At 38.3% G+C, this 20,937-nt stretch overlaps 3 protein-coding genes across 11 annotated transcripts in view; 2 read left to right on the top strand and 1 right to left on the bottom strand.

The window, feature by feature from the left end:
* Positions 1–3,985, top strand: part of LOC148422128 (DNA topoisomerase I, mitochondrial) — a 28,825-nt gene extending 24,840 nt beyond the window's left edge. For all 5 annotated transcript variants that reach the window (XM_088416386.1, XM_088416387.1, XM_088416385.1 and 2 more), the window contains 4 exons: positions 1,360–1,490; positions 1,988–2,079; positions 3,094–3,243; positions 3,636–3,985. In XM_088416386.1, coding sequence (XP_088272512.1) covers positions 1,360–1,490; positions 1,988–2,079; positions 3,094–3,243; positions 3,636–3,738 — 476 coding nt within the window. In that variant the 3' untranslated portion in view covers positions 3,739–3,985. The remainder of the gene's footprint in view (positions 1–1,359; positions 1,491–1,987; positions 2,080–3,093; positions 3,244–3,635) is intronic.
* Positions 3,986–3,998: 13 nt separating this feature from the next.
* On the bottom strand, positions 3,999–6,551 carry hsbp1b (heat shock factor binding protein 1b). Of its 2 annotated transcripts, XM_088416397.1 has the most exons (5): positions 6,361–6,551; positions 5,453–5,519; positions 5,128–5,254; positions 4,607–4,629; positions 3,999–4,375 (listed from the first exon to the last, which is right to left on the bottom strand). In XM_088416397.1, exons 1-3 carry the CDS (start codon positions 6,403–6,405, stop codon positions 5,130–5,132), a joined length of 237 nt encoding a protein of 78 aa, XP_088272523.1. In that variant the 5' UTR covers positions 6,406–6,551; the 3' UTR covers positions 3,999–4,375; positions 4,607–4,629; positions 5,128–5,129. The 2 variants fall into 2 exon arrangements, with proteins under 2 accessions (XP_088272523.1, XP_088272522.1); XM_088416396.1 differs by having other exon boundaries at positions 3,999–4,629; positions 6,361–6,549.
* The window catches only part of LOC148422126 (solute carrier family 66 member 2), a 46,288-nt gene continuing 31,715 nt past the window's right edge, over positions 6,365–20,937 (top strand). The window contains exons 1-4 of one of the 4 annotated variants that reach the window (XM_088416393.1): positions 6,365–6,925; positions 8,614–8,783; positions 9,812–10,054; positions 11,078–11,211. In XM_088416393.1, the coding sequence (XP_088272519.1) occupies positions 9,846–10,054; positions 11,078–11,211 (343 nt within the window). In that variant the 5' untranslated portion in view covers positions 6,365–6,925; positions 8,614–8,783; positions 9,812–9,845. Of the gene's footprint in view, positions 6,926–8,576; positions 8,784–9,811; positions 10,055–11,077; positions 11,212–20,937 lie in introns of those variants that run through there. The other 3 variants (XM_088416395.1, XM_088416392.1, XM_088416394.1) reach the window with 3 other exon arrangements.

Genomic DNA, 20,937 nt, shown 5'->3' with positions numbered 1-20,937 from the left:
AATCTGATGATATGACCACGCCAGAGAGGTGACATTCCATGTCCCAAGAAATACCTTCTGTAGTAGCCGGAGAGTGGTGCACCAAGGTCCCCACCGCTGCCCTCCGCCCAGCTCTCTTTGCACCTGACCCCTTTGGCCCCTCCCACAGGTGGTGTGCTCATGAGAGGAGGGAACCACATTGCTTCTTCGAGCTGTACCCAGCCGGACCCCATGGTTGCAGGCCCGGCCATCAGGCACCCACCAATAAGCCAACCACCAGGCCTGACCCCAGAGGGGGGCCCCCCAGTAACCCCTGTCCGGGCGAGGGAAACTTGAGTCCATTTATTGCTCTCATCATAAGGGGTCCTTGATATGGTCTGCTCGGTCCCTCAACCACCAATGTCAGAGTTAGGTCCACATTGCTGAAAGTAAGTTAAATCCTTTTCCTGTCGGGGTTGGACTCTGCCAAGGCTGCCCTTTTGTCACCAATTTCATTCATTATTTTTATGGACAGAATTTCTAGGCGCAGGTTTTTGAGAACTCAGCATTGCATCTCTGCATGATGTGGTGCTGTTGGCTTCTTCAGGCCATGGCCTCTAAACTTCACTAAAGTGGTTCACAGCCGAGTGTGAAGCGGTTGGGATTAAGAAGATCATTGTCCATGGTCCTCAGTCGGAAAATGGAGAAATGCCCTCTCTCACTCTCACTGAAGTGGTTCAAAGCCGAGTGTGAAGCGGCTGGGATGAAGAAGATCGTGTCCATGGTCCTCAGTCGGAAAAGCGAACTCTTTGGTTCGAGGGGGAGTTTCTGCCCCAAGTGGAGGAGTTAAAGTATCTTGGGGTCTTGTTCATGAGTGTGGGATGGAACAGGACAATGTTGACTCTGCACCAGTCTGTCTTGGTAAGGAAAGAGCTGAGAGACTGTCACTTAGCTGGCCTAGGAACACCTGGGGTTCTCCCCGGAGGAGCTGGAGAAAGTGGCGGAGGAGAAGGGACCCTGAATAAGCAGAAGATGATTGATGAGCTCATGATTGTTGATGATTGTTCCCAATGCCACAACTAATCTGAACATCTGTGCCATATTGCATAGTTACAGATACTGATATATAACATACAAATTGTGAGTACCACTAAGTACTTTACTCTTTATTTTCAGCATGCTAATATTTTTTTTTTCACCTGTAAGTTTTTGACAAGTAAAGGTACTCTTCCTACAGTACGATATGCAACTCTACTGTATGCTTGTATGTATTTGTAGGCATACAGTTCAGTAGAGCAGGGTCATTGAGGAAGCATTGATAGTGTTGTCCATCACAATTGTTTGAATGCATTTTTTTTTGTACTGTCACTCAGAATGCATTTTTTTTTTCACCTTCCAAAGATTCAATGGAAAGTGTTGCAGAGAAACTGCTGTGCTACAACAGAGCGAACAGAGCGGTTGCAATTCTTTGTAATCATCAGCGGGCGCCGCCAAAGAGCTTTGAGCAGTCTATGGCCAACCTTCAGGCTAAGGTACTGTATGTTGTTCTAGTGTAATTTACAGGCATTTCAATTAAAAAAAAAAAAAAAATTCTCTCCCTCTTGTCACAAGTGCTGCAATTCACTATCCTTGTTTAATTTAGACAAAAAGACATCAACTGTTACTCATTCGCCTGAGTTACAGAATTTCTCCTAATTAAAGCAGGCTGTAATCTAAGAGTTTTCAGAAAAGTTCCAGGACCGACAATGACTGCCAGTTTTCTTTTCCAATGTGGGGTAAACATTCAAACATCAGCATGTCTAAACAGAGTGCCTTTGTGAAGAGGACATTAGAAGACGCAAGACTTGTGACTGCATGCCCGTGACAAAACTCATGCTCTTATTATTTGACCCTTCTTGGTTGAGAAGCAACCTCCCTACTTCGAATGGGACAATTTATTGTTTGGATATAAAATATCCTTTGTCTCACCAGTCCTGGAATTTTTATGATTTTTTATGTATCATAACATCTATCTGTCTGATTTCATCAGATTGATGCCAGAAAAGAACAACTGGCCCTGGCCAAGACAGAGCTGAAGCAAGCTAAGAAGCAATCAAATGCAAAAGACCCAAAGTTGCAGTTGTACGTATTTCTATTCATACATACAGAGGGTACGCAAAGTATTCAGACAGCATTCAATTTTTCACGTTTCGTGTCATTCCAGCCATTTGCCAAAATCAAAAAAGTTCATTTTGTTCCTCATAAATGTACAGTGTCGTTTGAGTAGAATCACTCTTTTGAGCTAGTACAACCATGAGCATTCTTGGGAATGCTGCATCAAGGTTTTTACACCTGGCTTTTTTTCGGTAGACGTTCGTTGTGCGGACTTTCATGTATGTTGCACTGAAGAGAGGCTTCCGCCGGGCCACTTAGCCATAATGCTAAGTTTGGGTTCTTCTTGACCTCTCCCACCAAGGCTTTCTGCCATGAGTTTGGCTGAAGTCGGTCTAGGAAGAGTTCTTAATGTCCTAAATTTCTTCCATTTGAGGATTATATAGACCAGCGGTCCCCAACCTTTTTATCACCACGGACCGGTCAACGCTTAAGATTTATATTGCGGACCGGGGGTGTGTGTAATGTCACCACGGACCAGTTGGTACCAGTTGACCGGTGGTTGGGGACCGCTGATAGACCATTGTGCTCCTTTGAATCTTGAGTGATACAGAAATGATTTTGTAACCTTGGCATGATTTGTGCCTTGCCACAATTTGGTCCCTTGGGCAGTTCTTTAAGCCTCTTACTGATGCCAGGGCTTTGTTTTTGTCATGTGAAATGTAATTGCAATAAAATGGGAATTTTCATCTTTTGTTTGTTTCGGGCACGTTGATACACTTATTTTTTTTCTGTTTTAGACTAATCTCTAACCTTTTAAACCCTGTCCTAAGGGGAGAAAAAACAATGTGAATTTCATAACCTGGAGGTATACGCAAAGGTTCACTGTATATTTTAGTTCTTCCTATCTGATTTTCATAGTCGATTTGACTTGCTTCCCATTAGTTCTATCGGGTATTAACACATCATAAACACTGTTTTACCAGGACTAATGCCTCTGAAAATGATAAAAGTATCTTAGTGAATTGTCTCTATGATACTCAGACTGGTGGAGAAGAAGGAAGCAGCTGTGAAGCGCTGTAAGGAAGGTATTCAGAAGCTGGAGGTCCAGGCCACTGATCGAGAGGAAAACAAGCAGATTGCACTGGGTACCTCCAAGCTTAACTATTTGGATCCACGCATCAGTGTGGCTTGGTGAGTGCATCCAGCAACCACTTAAGTGGACAGCAAGATGACAAAATGCAGTTCTCTATCACTGTAAAACATTACAAACCACCGCAAATTATTATGGTTAATATAATCGGTTTAACCTCGGAGCTAGTTGTGAAATTGTATGAATTGTGATTAAAATGTGTTCTCTAGTTTATTACACACTGCTACCAGGCTCATTTACAGTCCTGTTATTTTGATTCTGTAAAATGAGTCGGAAGGATACCAATTCTAAAATGCTTTTCAGATAAGACATTTGGGGGTAAGACATGATGCACTCTAAACGTAATTTTTTTTTAAAAAGAAGTTGCTTTGTCAAACTACCTGTTTTTTTTGTTTTTTTTTTAATAATATTTGTATTTATCCACTTGTTTCAGGTGCAAAAGAATGGGGGTACCCCTTGAAAAAATCTACAGCAAGACCCAAAGAGAAAAGTTTGCCTGGGCTATTGACATGACAGATAGTGACTTTGAGTTCTAACTCTACACTTCAAACAATTTTTACAAAGGACTTCCATCTTTACAGTCAGTAGACTAATACGCTCATAAACATGTTCTCATGTGTTGTTGTTTTTCCTTGCAGTGTTGTGACATGATTAGTGACTGTGCGTTTTTTTTTTTTCCTAGAAAGGTTAGCTTTGTTTGGCACTTCCATTCATTACTGTCATATTATGTTTGTACAGTTTTTTTTGCATTTATTTGAATAAAGGTTAGCTACTGTGCATTGAAATGCAAAGTGTCTTTCAGTTTAACACCCAGTTTATTTGGATTATCTACTATACAGAGTGAACGTGTACCATGCAGTTAATTTGTACTGTAAAATAGTTGTTATACAAAAAGCACCTCATAATTAGATTTAAAAGCACCTAGTACCAAATATACAGTATACTATGTAATTCAACATTTTATTAAATATATTTAATAGAAGAAAATATGTTAAGAGGGAATGCATCTTGCGGCTCATGAACAGTTGCCTGTCAAATAATGCAGGCGTCAGATGTTAATTTCCTGTCTTTGGAAGGCTGTTTTCTAAACCCATTGGTGTGCACTGCTAAGTGACGTCATGACAGGCCTGGGCAACAGTGTCTCCATCAGCCAGCATTCCATTTCACAAGAATCTATTACGACATAGAACATCCCTGTCAGTGCACATACTCCACTAGTTTGTATTTTTGCACAGCTAAAACTTAACAGGCAAAACACTACTCTAGCAAATAACGTTCTATTTGTATTCAAACCAAAGCATAACCATGTGTCACAACAGTCAATATATATATAAAAAAAAAAAAAAACATCACACAAGAAACTTGTAATTTTCCGAACTGGGTTCCACTTGCTCCAGTACGTACAATCAGGCTGTTTGTCTTTGGATCTGTAAGGAAGACAAAAATAACATGACATTGCCTTGGTCAGTGCATTTATCTGCAAATGTGCATTAGAGAAGTTCAAATTCATGTTTGTGCCTATTGACCCCTCACTATTTATCGGACTGTAAGTCACCTCTTCAGTTTGGATGTTCCTTTCTCTAATACTCAGGTTTGACTTTATTTTTTTTTTAAGATTAGAGCTCTTATTGGAACCCAAAATTCCCATTTACTAGTGTTAACTAATTGATTCTGATGCCCGAACACCACTCAGAATGGGCCAGACACGTTTAAAAATAACACACAATGTTCACTGTTCATTATGACTGTTCAGAAATGTAAGCACATTGTGCAAATATGCCATGTTGTTATTCAAAGTGACCCCAGAAAAGGCGACAAAGCCCATTGAGAATTTTAAAGTTTGCCATTTTGGTTTAAAATAGCTATAATTTCACATTGCATTGTGGCCAAAGGTGGAATCCTGGTGGATAAAAAAAAAATGTCACCTTCATGAGGAGCCTTGACCTTCTTTCGGCTTTTCAGGTGTCGCCCCGTTTTCTTCCACCCCTGCCTGGGTCATCAGGTCAGCAATATTTTTCTCTAAGTCATCAATTCGTGTGCTCATCTCGTCAAGTAGAGAAGCAATTAAGGTAAACCACATCAATAACTCAGATGGAGTTAAACCGTTGCCTTTATCATACTCTGCAATCAATTCTACAAATTAGATAGAAAATCTTAAGGATGTCCATTTAAATCATTGCTCTTAAACACGAGCTTAGCAATCAGTAAAATGAAGGTATTAGCTAATGAGCATTTGAAATGATTGGATATTTCTTCCGATGATCTGGTCAGACATGGTTTGGAACTTGTCTTGCATCTGTTGCAGCAAGGTTTGGACCTGAAAAACAATCAGCAGTCATTTAAAAGGTATTTCACATTCTACAAGTTCCACGCTGCAACAGCCTTGCTTTATCCTAGTGGTCACTTTTCCATTACACTAATTCAGGGCTGTGCAATACAGTGGAAGTGTTTTTCAGAACCCCCTTCAAGGAGGTGCCACCATCTCCCATTTTTCAACTGTCACAAAACCACTGGAGACCCACCACAGGTGAAATCTTATGGGGTAACCCCCGCTGGCCGCAATTGCACAGTTAATAGGAGTTACCCATTAATAAATGTGCCTCTGAAGGAGAAAACCGCAAATGAAATGCAGAGGTGCACATTACGTTGACAATGTAAAAATAAATTAAAAAAAAACACCGTGGGAAATAACTAATTTTACCTTTCATAAAACACATGATTGTGTTCATCAAAATGTGCCAGTCTGCAGTAAAGTGATTTAAATTTGCGTATAAATATTGATAAAGTATGAAAAATCGCGGAACAACGTCTATGTTTTAATTTAGAGAATAATCTCCATGACAATCGTTGGACTAAAACTACAAAACTGTTTCCAGAGGTTCTAAATTATGATTCAATACATTTACAAGGGAAAGGGCACCAGGTTTATTAACAAAAACTAATAACCAGGGAGACCAAACACGATTCCCTAGCACTTTGTGATCGCTGCATAACGTCATTATTAAGAACGCACGTCATATATTTATAAACAACCAAGGTGACAGTTCGACACAGAATTTAAAAGACTGGTTTGCCAGCAGCGATCGCCAACTTCGTTAGCCGCTTCCGGCTAAACTGATGGAGCTAATGCAAGCTTGCGATCAAGGCTTACGACTTACCACATTTGTAAAGTCCTGCACGGATTTGGGATCGGTCTCAGCCATTCTGCGCTGTGAATGAATATACAAAAGCCTAAATTTACGCTTTTTGTTTACACAAAACGATGTTGTCTTCGAGATTGCTAGCAATCAGTTGACTCAAGTTAGCGCGCAGTCAGCTGTTCTGCTAAAAATCAAAGTCACGCGAGAGTTCGCAGCACCACTCAAAGGAATGTGGGACTTTGCGTTTTTAGGAGAGGGACGCACAGTATCGGTGTAGTTTTCTTTTCACTTTGAAACCTCTGACTCAGAGAGCGCCGAGGGCTCGCAAATACCCTCCGAGGACGAACTGCATTCGTGTTTTGTGCGCGACCGGAATGTTAGGAGCACAAACTATTTTGAGACTACAATGTTCGGTATTCAGAAAAGGAGCGTGTATGATTGCGCGCATGCGGGTGCGTCCTTGTTGGCCTCCTCCGCGAGAGTTTAGATTTTAAAGCTGGAGGTGTCAAGAGACTCCGACTTGGGTTCTCTCCCTCTGTACCCACTGGGGTTGGTCGCAAAAACTACTGGATGAAGTCAACAGGTAAAAGCTCCAAATTGTTCAGCCGTACGTCGCCTCTCAGCTTTTGTGCATATTAAAACCAAAATTAGTAAGTTGTAATTTATCAGTGTGTCCAACAGTATATCAAACTCATGCTTTTCTGCACGTCCAAAAACTAATTCTGTCCACTGGGGAATTGCATCACAGTAGCCCACCCCCACGAAGTTATACTTTGACTGTGCAACAATTTCAAGCAGTCAGTACATTCCAGGTGACTATATTGTGATGGTTGGGAGGGACTGTAGGATTATTTCTGTGTAATGAATAACACCAAGTAAACCCTTTAAAAATATGTTTATTGCGCTATGCTGTCAGTGTTGTATAAAGTCAATGCTTATTGAACTTGTATTTTAAAGTGAACTACGCATGTATGTTTTCATGTATTATTTTTGTACTAAGTATATAAGGCTTGTCTCAGAAAAAAAACCTGTTTGTGGAGTTTTTGTATTCTAACGTTTGACCGTTTTGAACTAGCTTTTTTTTTCTTTCTAAAGCCATAAAGTGTGACTTGTCAGCTGACACTGCTCCCTTATTTTGTGTGAGACAATGAGGTCGTGCTCTCAGGGCTAAACTCACATTGGACAGTAGTGACTGCAACACACAGCACACTTTTAACTGAAAAATCACAGATCACCAGTTTTTGCCTCATCTTTGTGGTCTACTGGCTTTGTTAATATTCTAAAGTAGACTTCAGCGCCATAAACATTTTTTTAAATTGCTGGATGTGTTTCATTTTTAAAGTAACACTAGAATGAATTCTGTCATTTGAGGGGTGTGTAAATTCTGTCACTGGTCATAATGGGTAATATTTACTGTGAATCCTGAGCATGTCAGGTTTTGACAGAAAGGAGGCCAGAAATGCATCATCATGCCGAGGCAACTAGTAGAAAAGCCACTCCCTGCAGTAGTCAGCAGTATTCTGTCAGTCAGCGTTGGTGTGAATGTGACACACTCACTCTGCATCAGGCAATCAGTTTCTCATTTTCACAATAACATATAAACACCTCGCATAAAGACTTTTGATGTTTACCCCGTTCCGTTCTAGTTATTTTTGGCAACGGTGAGGCAGCCCTAAGGCAGTAGTCTATAACGTATTGCAGTTTGATGGACTCGTTTAGAAAAATCTGTTAACAAGACATACCTTTAAATCAAGACGCAATGCTTTCTTTTTCGTTTTCTACGTGAGAATAATTCCGCAAAAATCACAACACACTTCCAGAGAGCGTTTTTGATTGATGGCTAACAGCTCAAGAAAAACACATTCCGTTTGTGGGCAGATCCAGATAAAAGTACTTTTTCGGTTACATTGAGACATTCTCAGCAGTTACTCAGCAGATCCAGCAGATGAAACTCTGGAGATAAAAATAGAGTAAAAAAAAAAACTTCAGGCATGTGGCATTTGGCACTAGCTTTGTAATTCTAATCACTACCAAGTTCAGGAACACTTTTGCCAAGCATGCTATATTAATACACATGCATACATAAAAAGGGAATTGAACCAGGGGTCCTCCCAGTCTATGCTGAACTCATTCACTGCTTGTCAAAAGGCGTCTTTGACAGTGAGTGAGTTTCATATTTCGACAGAGCATCAATTTAAGCTGCAATAACCACAGTTTACAAAGAGTGTGTCATTAATCTTATTGGGAAGTGACACTAACACAAAGGTATAGTTGTAATTACAGGGGAAAGAACACAAAAGCACCTGGGAGTTTACTGCATGCCCAAACACTTCGAAACTATGGATTTGAAGACCATCATGAGCTGAGGTCACATTTCAGGGTCCTACATCCAACCCTTTTGGGGTCAACCATGAGCCCCCACCCGAATCAACGCTGGACTCGTATGTTTGTAATGACATAAAACGATAAGTTTCAATGATTAGTTCAGATTTCACATCTTGATACTGTATTATTTAAGTCTTTAACCAAATATTACATTTTTTTGTATTACGGGATCAAATCCAAGTCATTTTTACATTTACTCATGAAAGCAATTGTGCAGCTTGAGGAAAAGAGTAATAATGATTGATCAATTTAGGTGGATACGTAAAACCTTACTTTAAAAAAGAATGTGTTGATTGGATTTTTTTATTTGTTTTTATTAAATTTCGACTAGCGTGGTCCGGCACCCGCTTTGCTTTTGCCACTTTCGACCCCTAGGGGAAATTCTTACCCAGCTCTGACTTTTTGATGTGTGATATCAAAAGAAAAGACATGACGACTTTCATTATGCCACGCTGCTGTCCCTTCTTACTGCTTGCAAATGGGAAGTCAAGAGGTACACCCTATAGGTGTTAAATTTAGCCCACGCCGGGCTCATTTACCGACATTCAAAACTGGAAATATTGTCAATTATGGACATATTGAAAACCCAAAGTTTTATCATGCGTCTCCCCCAGTTTTTGCTTGAATCCTTTCACAAGCAACTCGCAAACAGGGTGCTGCGAGCAGCCAACTTATCACATTTGCAAGGCTTTCAATGACTTCGACAATTGGCTTAGCCTGGACTCCCATAATGCAAAAGTCTTCAAAAGTTATAATCTTCTAACTTTGACAATACATATTCCTCAATTCAATTCAATTTCCTAAATATACAACATAGTTGCTTTTGCTATTAACACATTCTTACAATTTTTGTACATACAGGGAACCCCCCCAAACACACACACACACACACACATATATATATATATATATATATATATATATATATATATATATATATATATATATATATATATATATATATATATATATATATGGATAGAGTTGAAAGGGGGCTTGAAAGTAAATATATATTTATATTTGACGATGTTATGACCCTTTTCATGATGCTCACACACTCCTCATGACATCTATTCTTCTCAAGGTTCCTTGGACACAGCTGATCCTGTCCTTGTGCGATGAATCCTGAAGTAGTTTTGCAGGAGGAAGAAACTGAGGGCTCATGGATGCTATTGTCCTGGCTGGCGTCCTGCCTCATGGTATTTGGGGGTGCTCTGCCTTATGTGCCCCAGTACCAGGAGATCCAGAGGAGCAGCAATACAGAGGGTTTCTCTACCAGAGTATGTCTGGTCTTGCTCATAGCCAACATCCTGCGAATTTTCTTCTGGTAAGGATACATATTTGGTGGAATTGACTGTGACATCTTTGCAATATTTGAAACTTTATAATAAGAAAGTAATAATAATTTAACAAGAATAATGTATGTAAATAAATCTGTAAACCCAGTTGAATGAAGATAAGTGGTATAGAAAATGGATGGATGGATAGATGCTTCAGATTGATTCAGAGATTCAAAAATCTTTGGTTTCGCCACCACTGATTAGCTCTATATAGGGGGCGCGCAATTTATGAAATATTCATCGCGATCACAATATTGGCTGCCACGATTAATTGAGATGATCCTCGGCAATATTAACATTTAAAAAGTCGGCTACCGTACATGTGAAACCAAGCACTTTGTCATCCTACCACCAGCGGGCAATGTTTCCCACATGTTTGCATGACAAAAGTTTCTGCTTTTCTTCCTCTAATATATTATTAACCAGTGTGAAATGGCGTTGAGTTTCTCACCTGATTCCTAATATATACCGTGCTAGCTGTCAATTGAGACCCATTGTGAAAAATCTGAAAATTGGAATAATTCAGTTTGAAATGACTGACAGTGACATTTTCACTGTGAATTGATTAAAATTTGCTTAAATGTAAATGATGTGCTTGGTTCTAAGTAGGCTTTGTTTTTTTCCTTGGTTTGCACTCACACTAGCTGTGTTGCCATGTGTGCCAAGTTTTTGCCATGTCTTGGGTGAATTTGTTTTACTTACTTACTTTACTTATTTTAGTGTGGCATTATTATTTGTAAGAATCAAGCCTTGTTTATATGCTGCTTGTTTAAAAATAAGAGCAATAAATAGACATGTTTGACCAAACTGATGAATAATCGTGATTTATTATCATGCTTTCAAAAATAATCGCAATTATTAATTTGGGCATAATTCGCAGCCCTAGCGCTACATAATATACATGCTGAAAATGTGTACGCTGTTTGAATTGTGTTTTTTTTCCTGCAAAGTTACTGTTATAAATCAGTGCACATTTTTCACTGTTATTTTGGTTCCTTCTGCCTGTACAGGGTAGGAAAGCAGTTTGAGCTGACTTTGCTGCTCCAGAGTGTGGTGATGATCCTTACTATGTTCGCTATGCTGCACCTCTGCTGCACCGTCCGCAACACCAACCGTGTAAGCACCAAGCAGCACCGACTTTCAGGTAAACAGCATGTCACTAGAATGTTTTGAGTGCAGCGTCTAGAAATTGTGTCACATGTTAAATAATGGCTACTTCTTGCCAAAAGAGGCGCCATTGAGAAACCTTGAAATGTCAACACTTAAGCCTACACACTGGGGAAATTCATCTTTTTTCTTTAAGTTTTTTTTTCTTTTACTAATGGCTAAACTTCATGCCTGCCTCGTAAAAAGATCTTCTGAGGTCTAGTTTCACTGAATGAGGCTACAAATGGGGGATGGTGGGCGCTGAACGAGAATAGATCAGAGCAACCTTTCATGAAAATGAGCTGTCTTCTTTCTGCAGGCAAACATGTCCAACTAATCGGAACCAGTGTCATGCAAAGAAACTTTAGCTATCAGATTTATGTTGCCATGATTTCCAAATGTTATACTCACCTATCTTTACTTTCTTTTCTGACCATCTCAAAAATCACTGTTCCCTGCACTTTGGACAGTTCTCCTTCTGATCTGCTCCCTCCACTATCTCTCATCTTCTCTTTTTTTTTTCTCTGATCCTTTCCATTGAACTAAACACATACTGTACTTTATGTACTGTATTTGCAACTCTAAATCTGTAAAACACACATAATCATTTGTATGCCAGTCTCTGTCTCCTGGCCACATAATAGATGTCTGGTGTTTATTTATTTTTTTAATTCAGGCCAAGCATTTTGCAAAACAGTTTCAGTGAACTTTGTACCCTCTAAATCGTGGAGCACTATGCTCCTCTGCTTGGTAAAGTCAATATTGCCAAACTTGTACAGTACATTTAAGTTAGAAATTTGCTATGCATTTGACATTATTTGAACATAATAATACGATATTGTGGGTGAGCATGAGCTTATCCAAGTTTACGTGACAGGACTGATTGCCAACCAATCTCAGGGCACTTAGGTTTACACTGTTGGGCGTAATGCTAAATTTTTATTTATTTATTTTTTGGGTGATATCTGATTTTTTGTGAAGTCATTCACGTTTCCAAAAAAATGTGGCCTGTCTGTGACCTGTGTTTGAACTCTAAACTGCCCCTAACTGTCTCTCATCCACATTGAAGACATTGTGACACCACAGACAGCGGTCGAGCTTACCGTGTCCACTGAAGTACCTGGCGATGTTGAAATGACTGTCATAGTGAAGCCAGAATATTTTCAATCTGTTAAATTTGAAGGGAAAGTGTGTGTGATTTAGACCGTTTTTTTATTAAAAGGGAATAAATTAAATGATTTTAAATTTCAAAAACTTGCAAATGAATGTCTTCTTAATGACCAACAGTATGTTTTGAATATAATCATACGTCTAGTTATCATTAAAATATATTATATGGGGGGGTGGCACTTCTCCAAAGCTGCCATGTCTTTTATAGCTACGGAAAATGGTAAATGCAGCACCTCCTGCTGTCCGTAATGAGAAATTGTCTAAATCTTACACACCTTTCCTTTAAGGAGTAAATTAAAGAGGGGAAGGAGGAGGTTTTTTTGTCTTGGCATTTTGTGCACTACCAGCGTCTCGCTCGTAGAGAGTGTGCCAATTGCTCCGAGCAATAGTGAAAAAGAGACCTGTGCCTCCTTTCATTGAGTAGTCTTCGCCTAGACGGTTATTGTTGTTTTGGTTTTTTTCCATCCTGCTTGCACCTTTTTGAGTGCAGAATTGTGACATTTGTCACTTGTTTGTTACTGTATGTGCAAGTCGGATGAATGCGACCTGACCATTCAGACTGAAGTCGCATGTCAAAAGATGGGATACATATCGGATTTACTACCGCATACTCAAGTGGCCTGGGTCGCATTTGACGAAAATCGTATCTGTCGTTCACACTGCCATCAAAAGATCAGATACTGGTCAGATAGATAGAAACTGCTTTCAAGAAGGCTGAGAACTATTGCAGATTTACATTTGTGCAATGTCCTGAATTCAAGTGAAAATGTGCTGCATTCAGGGTTATTAGTCAATACTGTGGTAGGTTGTGTGTAGGCTACACTTTGATTTTTTTCTTCTTATTACCATCAATATTAATACAGTTGGTATTGCATTGCACATGAACACAAATTGAATATTTTCCACCGTACCTGTGTATGTACTGTATAATTTGGGAATTAATTCATCACGTTTAAAAGTATTTAACTACATATATAAATAACTGAACAACTTGCCAGGAAATTGCTTAATAGCAAGTGAATGGAGGATGAACAATTTACTTGGACATTTTTTTTTGGAGGCGTTGCTATTTGTCCGACAGGGGGCAGTATTTGTCAAAATATGAATACACCTGGTCAATGATTCCAGTGAGCCTTGTAACTAACGATCTAATTGGCCAAATGACTTTCCATCAGCAACGGATCATTGAGGACTTTGCAAGCTGCTCATGGCTTCAGTCCTTTCATATGTAAATGTGACTACGCCACATTATCTTTTGTGCTTAACCTCTGGAACAATTTTACTGTTCACCACAAAGTGCATTACAAATTCATTCTTGCTGTTCTGTAAGTTCACTTAACTCTCACTTGTTCAAATTTGATTGGTTACCTTGCACATTATCCGCCCATTTGGGCTCATCTTTGCCCAGTTTAATGTAATGTTAGCGTTGGGTTAATATGAGAAACTGTGTATTTGAGTGCAGAGAGTGAGCACTTTGCCACTCACACTTTTCCACTCACACCTGCAACACAATCAATGCACATGGTACAGCCCATCCAGTTGCTTTTACAAGCACAAAACTGTACTGCCTTCTTTTGGTGTGCTTAATTAACTCCTTGATAACAGTTTAATTAGCAAGCAGACTTAATCCTGAGAGGTAGTTCATTAACAGTTGTGCTTTTAGGTTGGCTTGTGCAGAATCATTTAGAAACTTTTATTAATTATTATTATACTATTATTAATAAATAGTGCATAATTGTCCACACAGGGCCAGGTAGTTTTGATTATTATTATTATTATTATTATTATGCTTAATAACTAAAAGGACCATGAACATGTATTTTATGTAACCTTATCACAATTTTTCCCAAAAAATGAAGGCCAATGAAGGCGTCCTTTGAACAGTAACTTAAAAATTTTATTTTATTATTTTTTTTAATTCGACAGCATTCGAGGAAGATAGATCTGTCAGCTACATAAAGGATTCAATAAGATTCTTACAGTGGACCCGAATGTTACAACATCCCCGATTTACGTTATTTTCATGATACGATGTGGGATACTGAGTTTTTTCTTCCCCTCTTTATGACATTTTCCCGTTTCGCAACTGTCATGACCCTAGGGGCTTGGCTGTATTTGCGTTGTTTCATCGCCATCTGCAGGCGCGTTTAATCATTACACTTAATTTCAGTTGCTGTTCCTGTAACGCGTCACTACAATTCTTGTCTGTTATTTGTCGGCGTCTCCTCACACAGATGGCGGTCTGCTATTGGTCGGACTCACTTGTTTCAAAATGGCTGAACGGTAAAGCTTTGTTCGATTGTGAGTGGTTACAAAACCGTATTTATAGTGCATTTTACTGCTTAATTCAAACTTGAAAGGAAAAGGAAAAACAACTGCATCAAGCGCATTCAACGTTAGACTAGCGGGGCATTGACTGACTGCTCACAATGTGGGAAATCTGAAACATACTTATTTTAAACCGCCACAAATACAACTTGCATATATGAACATAAGAAAATAGAAAGAATTTACAAAGATGGGATTTATTTGGTTTTGCTATAATATTCACATTGTCGCCAAACTTTTGGTGCATCCTATATATGGTAACATAGAGCGTACCAGAATTCGACCCTACAATGAAGGGTACGTCCTATACACGTGTGCGTCCTCCATTTGGGGGGAATTACGTTATTTACATTCATTTGAAAATTTTACACATTAAAGAAGGAAGCTCTACAAAATTATTGAGAAGAGCGAAATACTTTTTCACTGCCTGGCTGTTTGTTGTTTGTTGTGTTTCTGTAACATAGCTCACAAAAACATACATGCGCTTGTCAAAGATTTGCTGAGTTGTTTTTCTCGTACTTAATGGGGGTACGTCTTCAACAGTTGCAGTAAAGTAGTAGATACCTTATAGCCTAGTCCAATCTTCTGTGGTATATTTAATGTAATAGAAGCTGAAATTGCATATTGCTTTTGTGTTCAGGACATATGACCAGAATGCACCATTGAAGTACACTTCAAGCCCATGTGCATGAATTCCAAGGATTTTATCTTTACTTCCTCCTGTCATTTTTGAAGCTTAATGCTCACTGGTCCTTGAATCCGCAATGTCAAGGAGGAGCTGTGATAGGCACACATCTCTGTGAGCTGTAAGCTCATTATTTCCCCCATTAAGCTAAACTGAAATGAGCTCAGCAGCCCCAACAATTGCTCCTCTACTCCCATGGCTTTGTTGCATAGCCTACTCTGATTAGACCCCATCACAGGGAATACGATGATAAGACTAAAACTCCTGATGACACCCTCTGGCATTCATACCGTATTATGCTCTTTGTTCCTCATGTATACAGTAACCCACAATATAGTATACTGTATTGCTATATATTATAAATATTTACTGTGTGCCGTATATTGTGTCTCAGCAGTTGGCATTTAACATTTTTTTTGCTGGTCCCTCATTTACAGTGCTGTTGGTACGTGGACCCCTTTCCATCGTCAACGGCCTATCGTGTTTTGGAACTATATCCAAACTGTTATCGACGGTCTACCATCACCAAAGTCCACCACCCCTAAAAAAACAAACCCAAACAAAACAACTGATCCAAGAAAATAACAATCCTCTGGTCATCCTACAAGTCGTAGCTTAAATTTAAAACCTTCCCTTACTTTCAATCACTTTGTTCCCATGATAAGGTAGGCAGATTTATGACAAAACACACTATGACCACATCACACTGCCTAGCATGCGCTATGCATTGGATTATTGAGTTCCATTGCATTTGACTGCAATAAATCCATCCACGAAGGCATACAGTAGGTGTCAAACTCCAGTCCTGGAGGGCCCGTACTGTATGTAAAATGATACATGTATGTATGTGATACATGATGTATGTAAAATCTGTCTGTAAAATGAATACTTAGAGCTAGAGTGTGTGCATTATGCATTTCATTACATGAAATTATGCCTCTGAAACCCACGCAAACAATGATTTTCCAGCTATGCTCAGCTTTTGCTAACAGCAAAAAGTGTCACTCGAGGCCAACCTTTAAAGAATGATTTCTCCTAATTGTACCTGCTGCCTATAAATGCAACAGCATGGAGCTAGTCTTTCCCATGTATATGGCACCTTAAACATTTCTCAGTAGTTTAGAAGTTTCAACTGGATTAGGTAATAAACGATTGTGGTCAAGTGACAGTTGGTGATGAGTACAATGATTAATTAAAATGATAGACAAAATAAATTGTTCTTGCGGGCTTAGTTTGTCCTTTTTAAAATGTTTGCATCATTCGACGCTATGTAGGCCAAACGTCGGTTCGTCACCAATGGACCAACAGTTTCTCAGTACCGATGAACTGTTTTTCCTTCTCTGCGGTGTCAACAGTTAGGTGAGGCGCAGAAGACACATGAACCTTTCCATGCTATAGCCATGTCATATTTCGTTTTTTTCTAAGTTGTCTTTCCGCATCCAGTCAACAAATCACTCTAAAGTCAATCATTTGCTGAAATATCAATTCAAACTGCACAAAACGTATAACTGTATAACTGTATGCATAGACTATTTATCAGGGAGAACATCACTCCCCTTTGGGACTAAAAGACAGATGACAGGTAGGCCTTTGCGTCATCAGTATTGATGTATTTTAACCCCAAGCTAGCTATCGAGTGCTTTGTCACTGGTTTGTGGTGCAGCATCGCTCTTTTTGATATACAGTAGATGGATTGCTAGGTATCCCCTGTTAAACCCAGTTTGATCATTGATCTTGACCCCACACTGAAAAAATGACTGTGAGAGTGTTTTAAAAGATTCTGCCAAATTACTTTATAGTGACTTACTGTAAATGGGTTTATACAATTATATAAAGGGCTTGACTCCACTAAAAAAAGCCACTGCTTTTCAGGAGTTAAATCTTGCTCGTTAACCATCTCGCTTGTTAACAAACAACACACCATTATATAATAATAATCATCATCATTTTTACTCATTAATTTGTTCAAAAATAATCGGTGAGAAGTTGCCGTTCGCATCAAGTCTCAATTCTTAATCATGGAATTTGAAGAAAATACCAAGATACTGTGGAAAAAACACAAAACAAGAAAATCGAGTTGCTTCACTTTGGTGCGGCGAGTTATAAATCAAGTCATAAATCAGTCAGCTTTAGTCACTCCAAGATTTTTCCTCTGAGGGCTGCATGCGGAAAAATAGAAATATGAATGGGGCACTTGTTTTATTTATTTAAAATATTAAACATAATGAAAATCAATCAAACAATTACAAATTCTCTATTAAAACTGCAACATCAAGACTTTCTGTTAACAGTGATGATGCAAATTAGGATTTTTTTCACACTTCTAAAGATGTCTACTATCAAACCTTTATGTTACTTTTTTAAATTACAATGTCAAAGTGAGCTGCTGCTGCCCAAATGCACCTGACGATTGGCTTGCTGTGCAAGGGCATATCATTGTTTTTGTTTGTTTGTTTGTTTTATTAAGTTTATTGCTCCAGCAATGCATGCAATGCTGTTATTCATATAGACATTGTACACATTTATAACTTTCACACGTGAAAACATTTTTGAACTCTTAAAATTGGTGTTAAGTTTTATTTGTGTGTGTGTGTGATTGTTCTGTTTCCCAAGTCCTTTGTGTGTGCACGTGGACATGTAAATAGGTGAATTAAAAGCAATGAAATGTACCTCTGGCGCCCAATTGACAAATGATATATTGATAGTGAAATTGAGCAATTTTGTAAAGTATGATTTGTCTTTGCCCAAACTATGCCCACCATAGAAAAGGTTTTTTTTTTCCAAAACTTAGAAAAACATAAATAAAAATTGAGGCCCTGAAGAATAAATAAATAAAAATCGATTGCCAGGGAGGCCATGAGAAAAGTCAAGATGATTGAATAAGAGAATAAAGTCGCAAGTCCTAAAATCTGCACTCTGCCACTGTCCCCCATTGTTACATGACAATAAAAGACATAGGTTGATAAATAAAAATCTGTTAAACGTTTTTATTTGAGAAAGCCTATTCAAATAAATACAAACGTTTTTTTGGGAAGTTGCCTGACTTCTCAGTTTTAATTCAACAAAAAAAAAATGTTGATTATCCAAACAATGTGTTTGTGTTTCTTGGTATTTTGTGTTGTATATTTGTTTTCCACCAAGCCCCCATAAAAAAAGAAAAAGAAATATTACTAGAAATGTTGGACTTTAAGCCACTACTTTTTTCGTCACGCTTTGAACCCTGTTTCTTTTCTGCAGTTTTACAGGGAGTAATCTCCCCAAAAACCTGTGGTTCTCAAATAGAAGTACGAGTACCCCTGGGGGTACTTGAAGGAGCTCCATGGGGTACTCGAGATTTCAAATAAAACAAACACTGTACAAATAATTATAGAATTAATCCAATGTTCCAGAAAAATATAAGTTCATAAAACAAATTCAGTAGGTTATTCAATGTTATTATTTTAAAAACCCAGATTCTCCCCCACACTAGAATGGTTCGACCCAACTTGTCAGGTGCCACCTCTTGTTGTTGATTATTTTTCGTGGACAAATATATATTAGTAATTAACTTTAAATAACTTATTTTTGATAACAGATCCCTTCTATGATCCAAAAGAGGACACTTTGCTTTTTGTTTATTTGTTGTTTTTTTTTAGTAGACCAATACAAGTGAAGTTTGAAAGGTTCTAATGTTTTAAGTTGATATTTTAAAGTTTCTAACTCATACAATGATGGCATGTTTTAAGTTTTTTTTTTTTGTTTTGTTTTTTTGTGTTCGTTTTGAACCACTGCCTTAAACTATTTTAATTTTGAGTTTGAACAGCTATTTTATTCGCCACCAGGAGCACTCTTACGAGTAAAGGCAATCGGATGTGTGACTGTTGTGTTGGTGCAGTATTCTAACAATGTGAGCGTGTTGGTGATAGATTGAAAATATATTGGTGCTGCCCTTTAAAAAAAAAAAAAAAAAAAAAGAAAAACATTCATGCACCACCTTTCTGTGTAAATATCTGATGTTACAAACGGTGGCTTATAATTTGGTGTGGGTTGATACATGACAAAAAAATTTTTTTTGTTTTCTTTCTTTAACTTTTATTGGTGCTAATTTAATCAATACCCAAAGTCTCAATATCTCCATCCCTACAGGGGAAGCAAAGTATGTTACAATAACCTTCAAATCATATGTGGCTAAATTTTGGTTTTCCAGTTGAAGAAAAGGATGGTAAAACATTAGAAGATAAGTTAAAGACGGTTTCTAAACTCTGCAAAACAAACAGGCCATACATTAAAGACGGTTTCTAACCTCTGCAAAACAAACAGGCCATAGATTACAGCTAACTGGACCTGTATGGATTTTTTTTCTTTTTAAAACTAATTCATTATGTGGAAAAATCTCAGTTGTAGCTGAAAAATGAGCCTGGGTCCCCTATTTAAATTTACATTTGCAAACTAGATCATTAATTTTCTTGCAGCATGCTCAATAAGAAGGGAATATTGTGAAAACTGGAAGATTTATGGGAGAACTTATTATATATTACAAATTTTGCAAAAATCTTATCTCGTTCTCGTGGACTCACTTTTCTGAGTCGTGAGACATCTGGTTTTGTAAGATATGTTTCTTGTCCCATCCTTACTATTTACAGTATGGCACTGGCTGTGCCGCAGGGCAGTTAAATGTGGCCGTATGAAGGTCAATTTACTCTCCACCTAAATAACTTTTAATGAGGCCCAGCTGTGCTAATTATTTTGCTCTTGGACTATGGTTGGCTAGCTACAGCTTGAAGCGGGTATTTGAGCAAATTAATGCGCGATATGAACCTGCTTGTGTTTCCAAAATCATATTTGTATTCATGTTGTAATATTTTGTCGATTTATGCATTTATCGTAGTGAAACTACCAGTTTTTACTGCAGTATCTACCAGGTACTGTATGTAAACTAGAACCGAAAAATTTGGGGATTTTATGCAGTTTTATGACAGTAATTGTCTTAAATGACAGTTCAAAATATATAACCATATTTCTACCATAACTTAACCTTATATGTTACTTTGCTGTCTTTATTCAAGCTACTTGAATAAACAATAGCCCTTTACCACCAGGCACCAGCTGATTGGTGAAGAAATTCATTGTTGCTTTTTGTTAGAAAGTGGGGCTAATTATGACTGTGTTTTATGATGTGGTGTGGACTTTGCAGTTTTCTCCCACTACATACTACAGGAGCAGTGTTATTTTGAGATGTGTGAATGACTTCTCTAAGCAAGACAATTGGCAAGTTGTTTGGGTAGTATGCACATACAGTTCTGGATGTGTATGCATTGTGCACGTGAGCGGGAGTGACATGGAGCAACATGACTGGGGAAAATTCTCAGTTGCCACAATCCATTATGTAATTATACGTTGTTTTTTTTTTCAATATTATTAGGAAATGTCATCATGTGTCCAGTAATAGCTCCATGTCATTTGTCAAAGCCACAAATTGTCTTTGATTCAGTCTTCTCCCTGATGAAGGTCAACTTGTTTGATTGGAAAACCTTTAGACACACTGTTATTATGTCTCCAATA

Source organism: Hippichthys cyanospilos, chromosome 6 (genome assembly GCF_059441005.1).
Source record: "Hippichthys cyanospilos isolate Australia breed blue-spotted pipefish chromosome 6, RoL_Hcya_1.0, whole genome shotgun sequence".
Taxonomy (NCBI): Eukaryota; Metazoa; Chordata; class Actinopteri; order Syngnathiformes; family Syngnathidae; genus Hippichthys; species Hippichthys cyanospilos.
This window is presented reverse-complemented; position numbering and strand designations above follow the sequence as displayed.

Bases quoted from the DNA above. Each gene is read 5' to 3' on its own strand.
- hsbp1b (XM_088416397.1), bottom strand. From the start codon at position 6,405: ATGGCTGAGACCGATCCCAAATCCGTGCAGGACTTTACAAATGTG. The intron at 5,520-6,360 runs GTAAGTCGTAAG...ATTGTTTTTCAG, and splicing joins TGCAGGACTTTACAAATGTG to GTCCAAACCTTGCTGCAACA. The intron at 5,255-5,452 runs ATATCCAATCAT...TTGCTTCTCTAC, and splicing joins TGACCAGATCATCGGAAGAA to TTGACGAGATGAGCACACGA.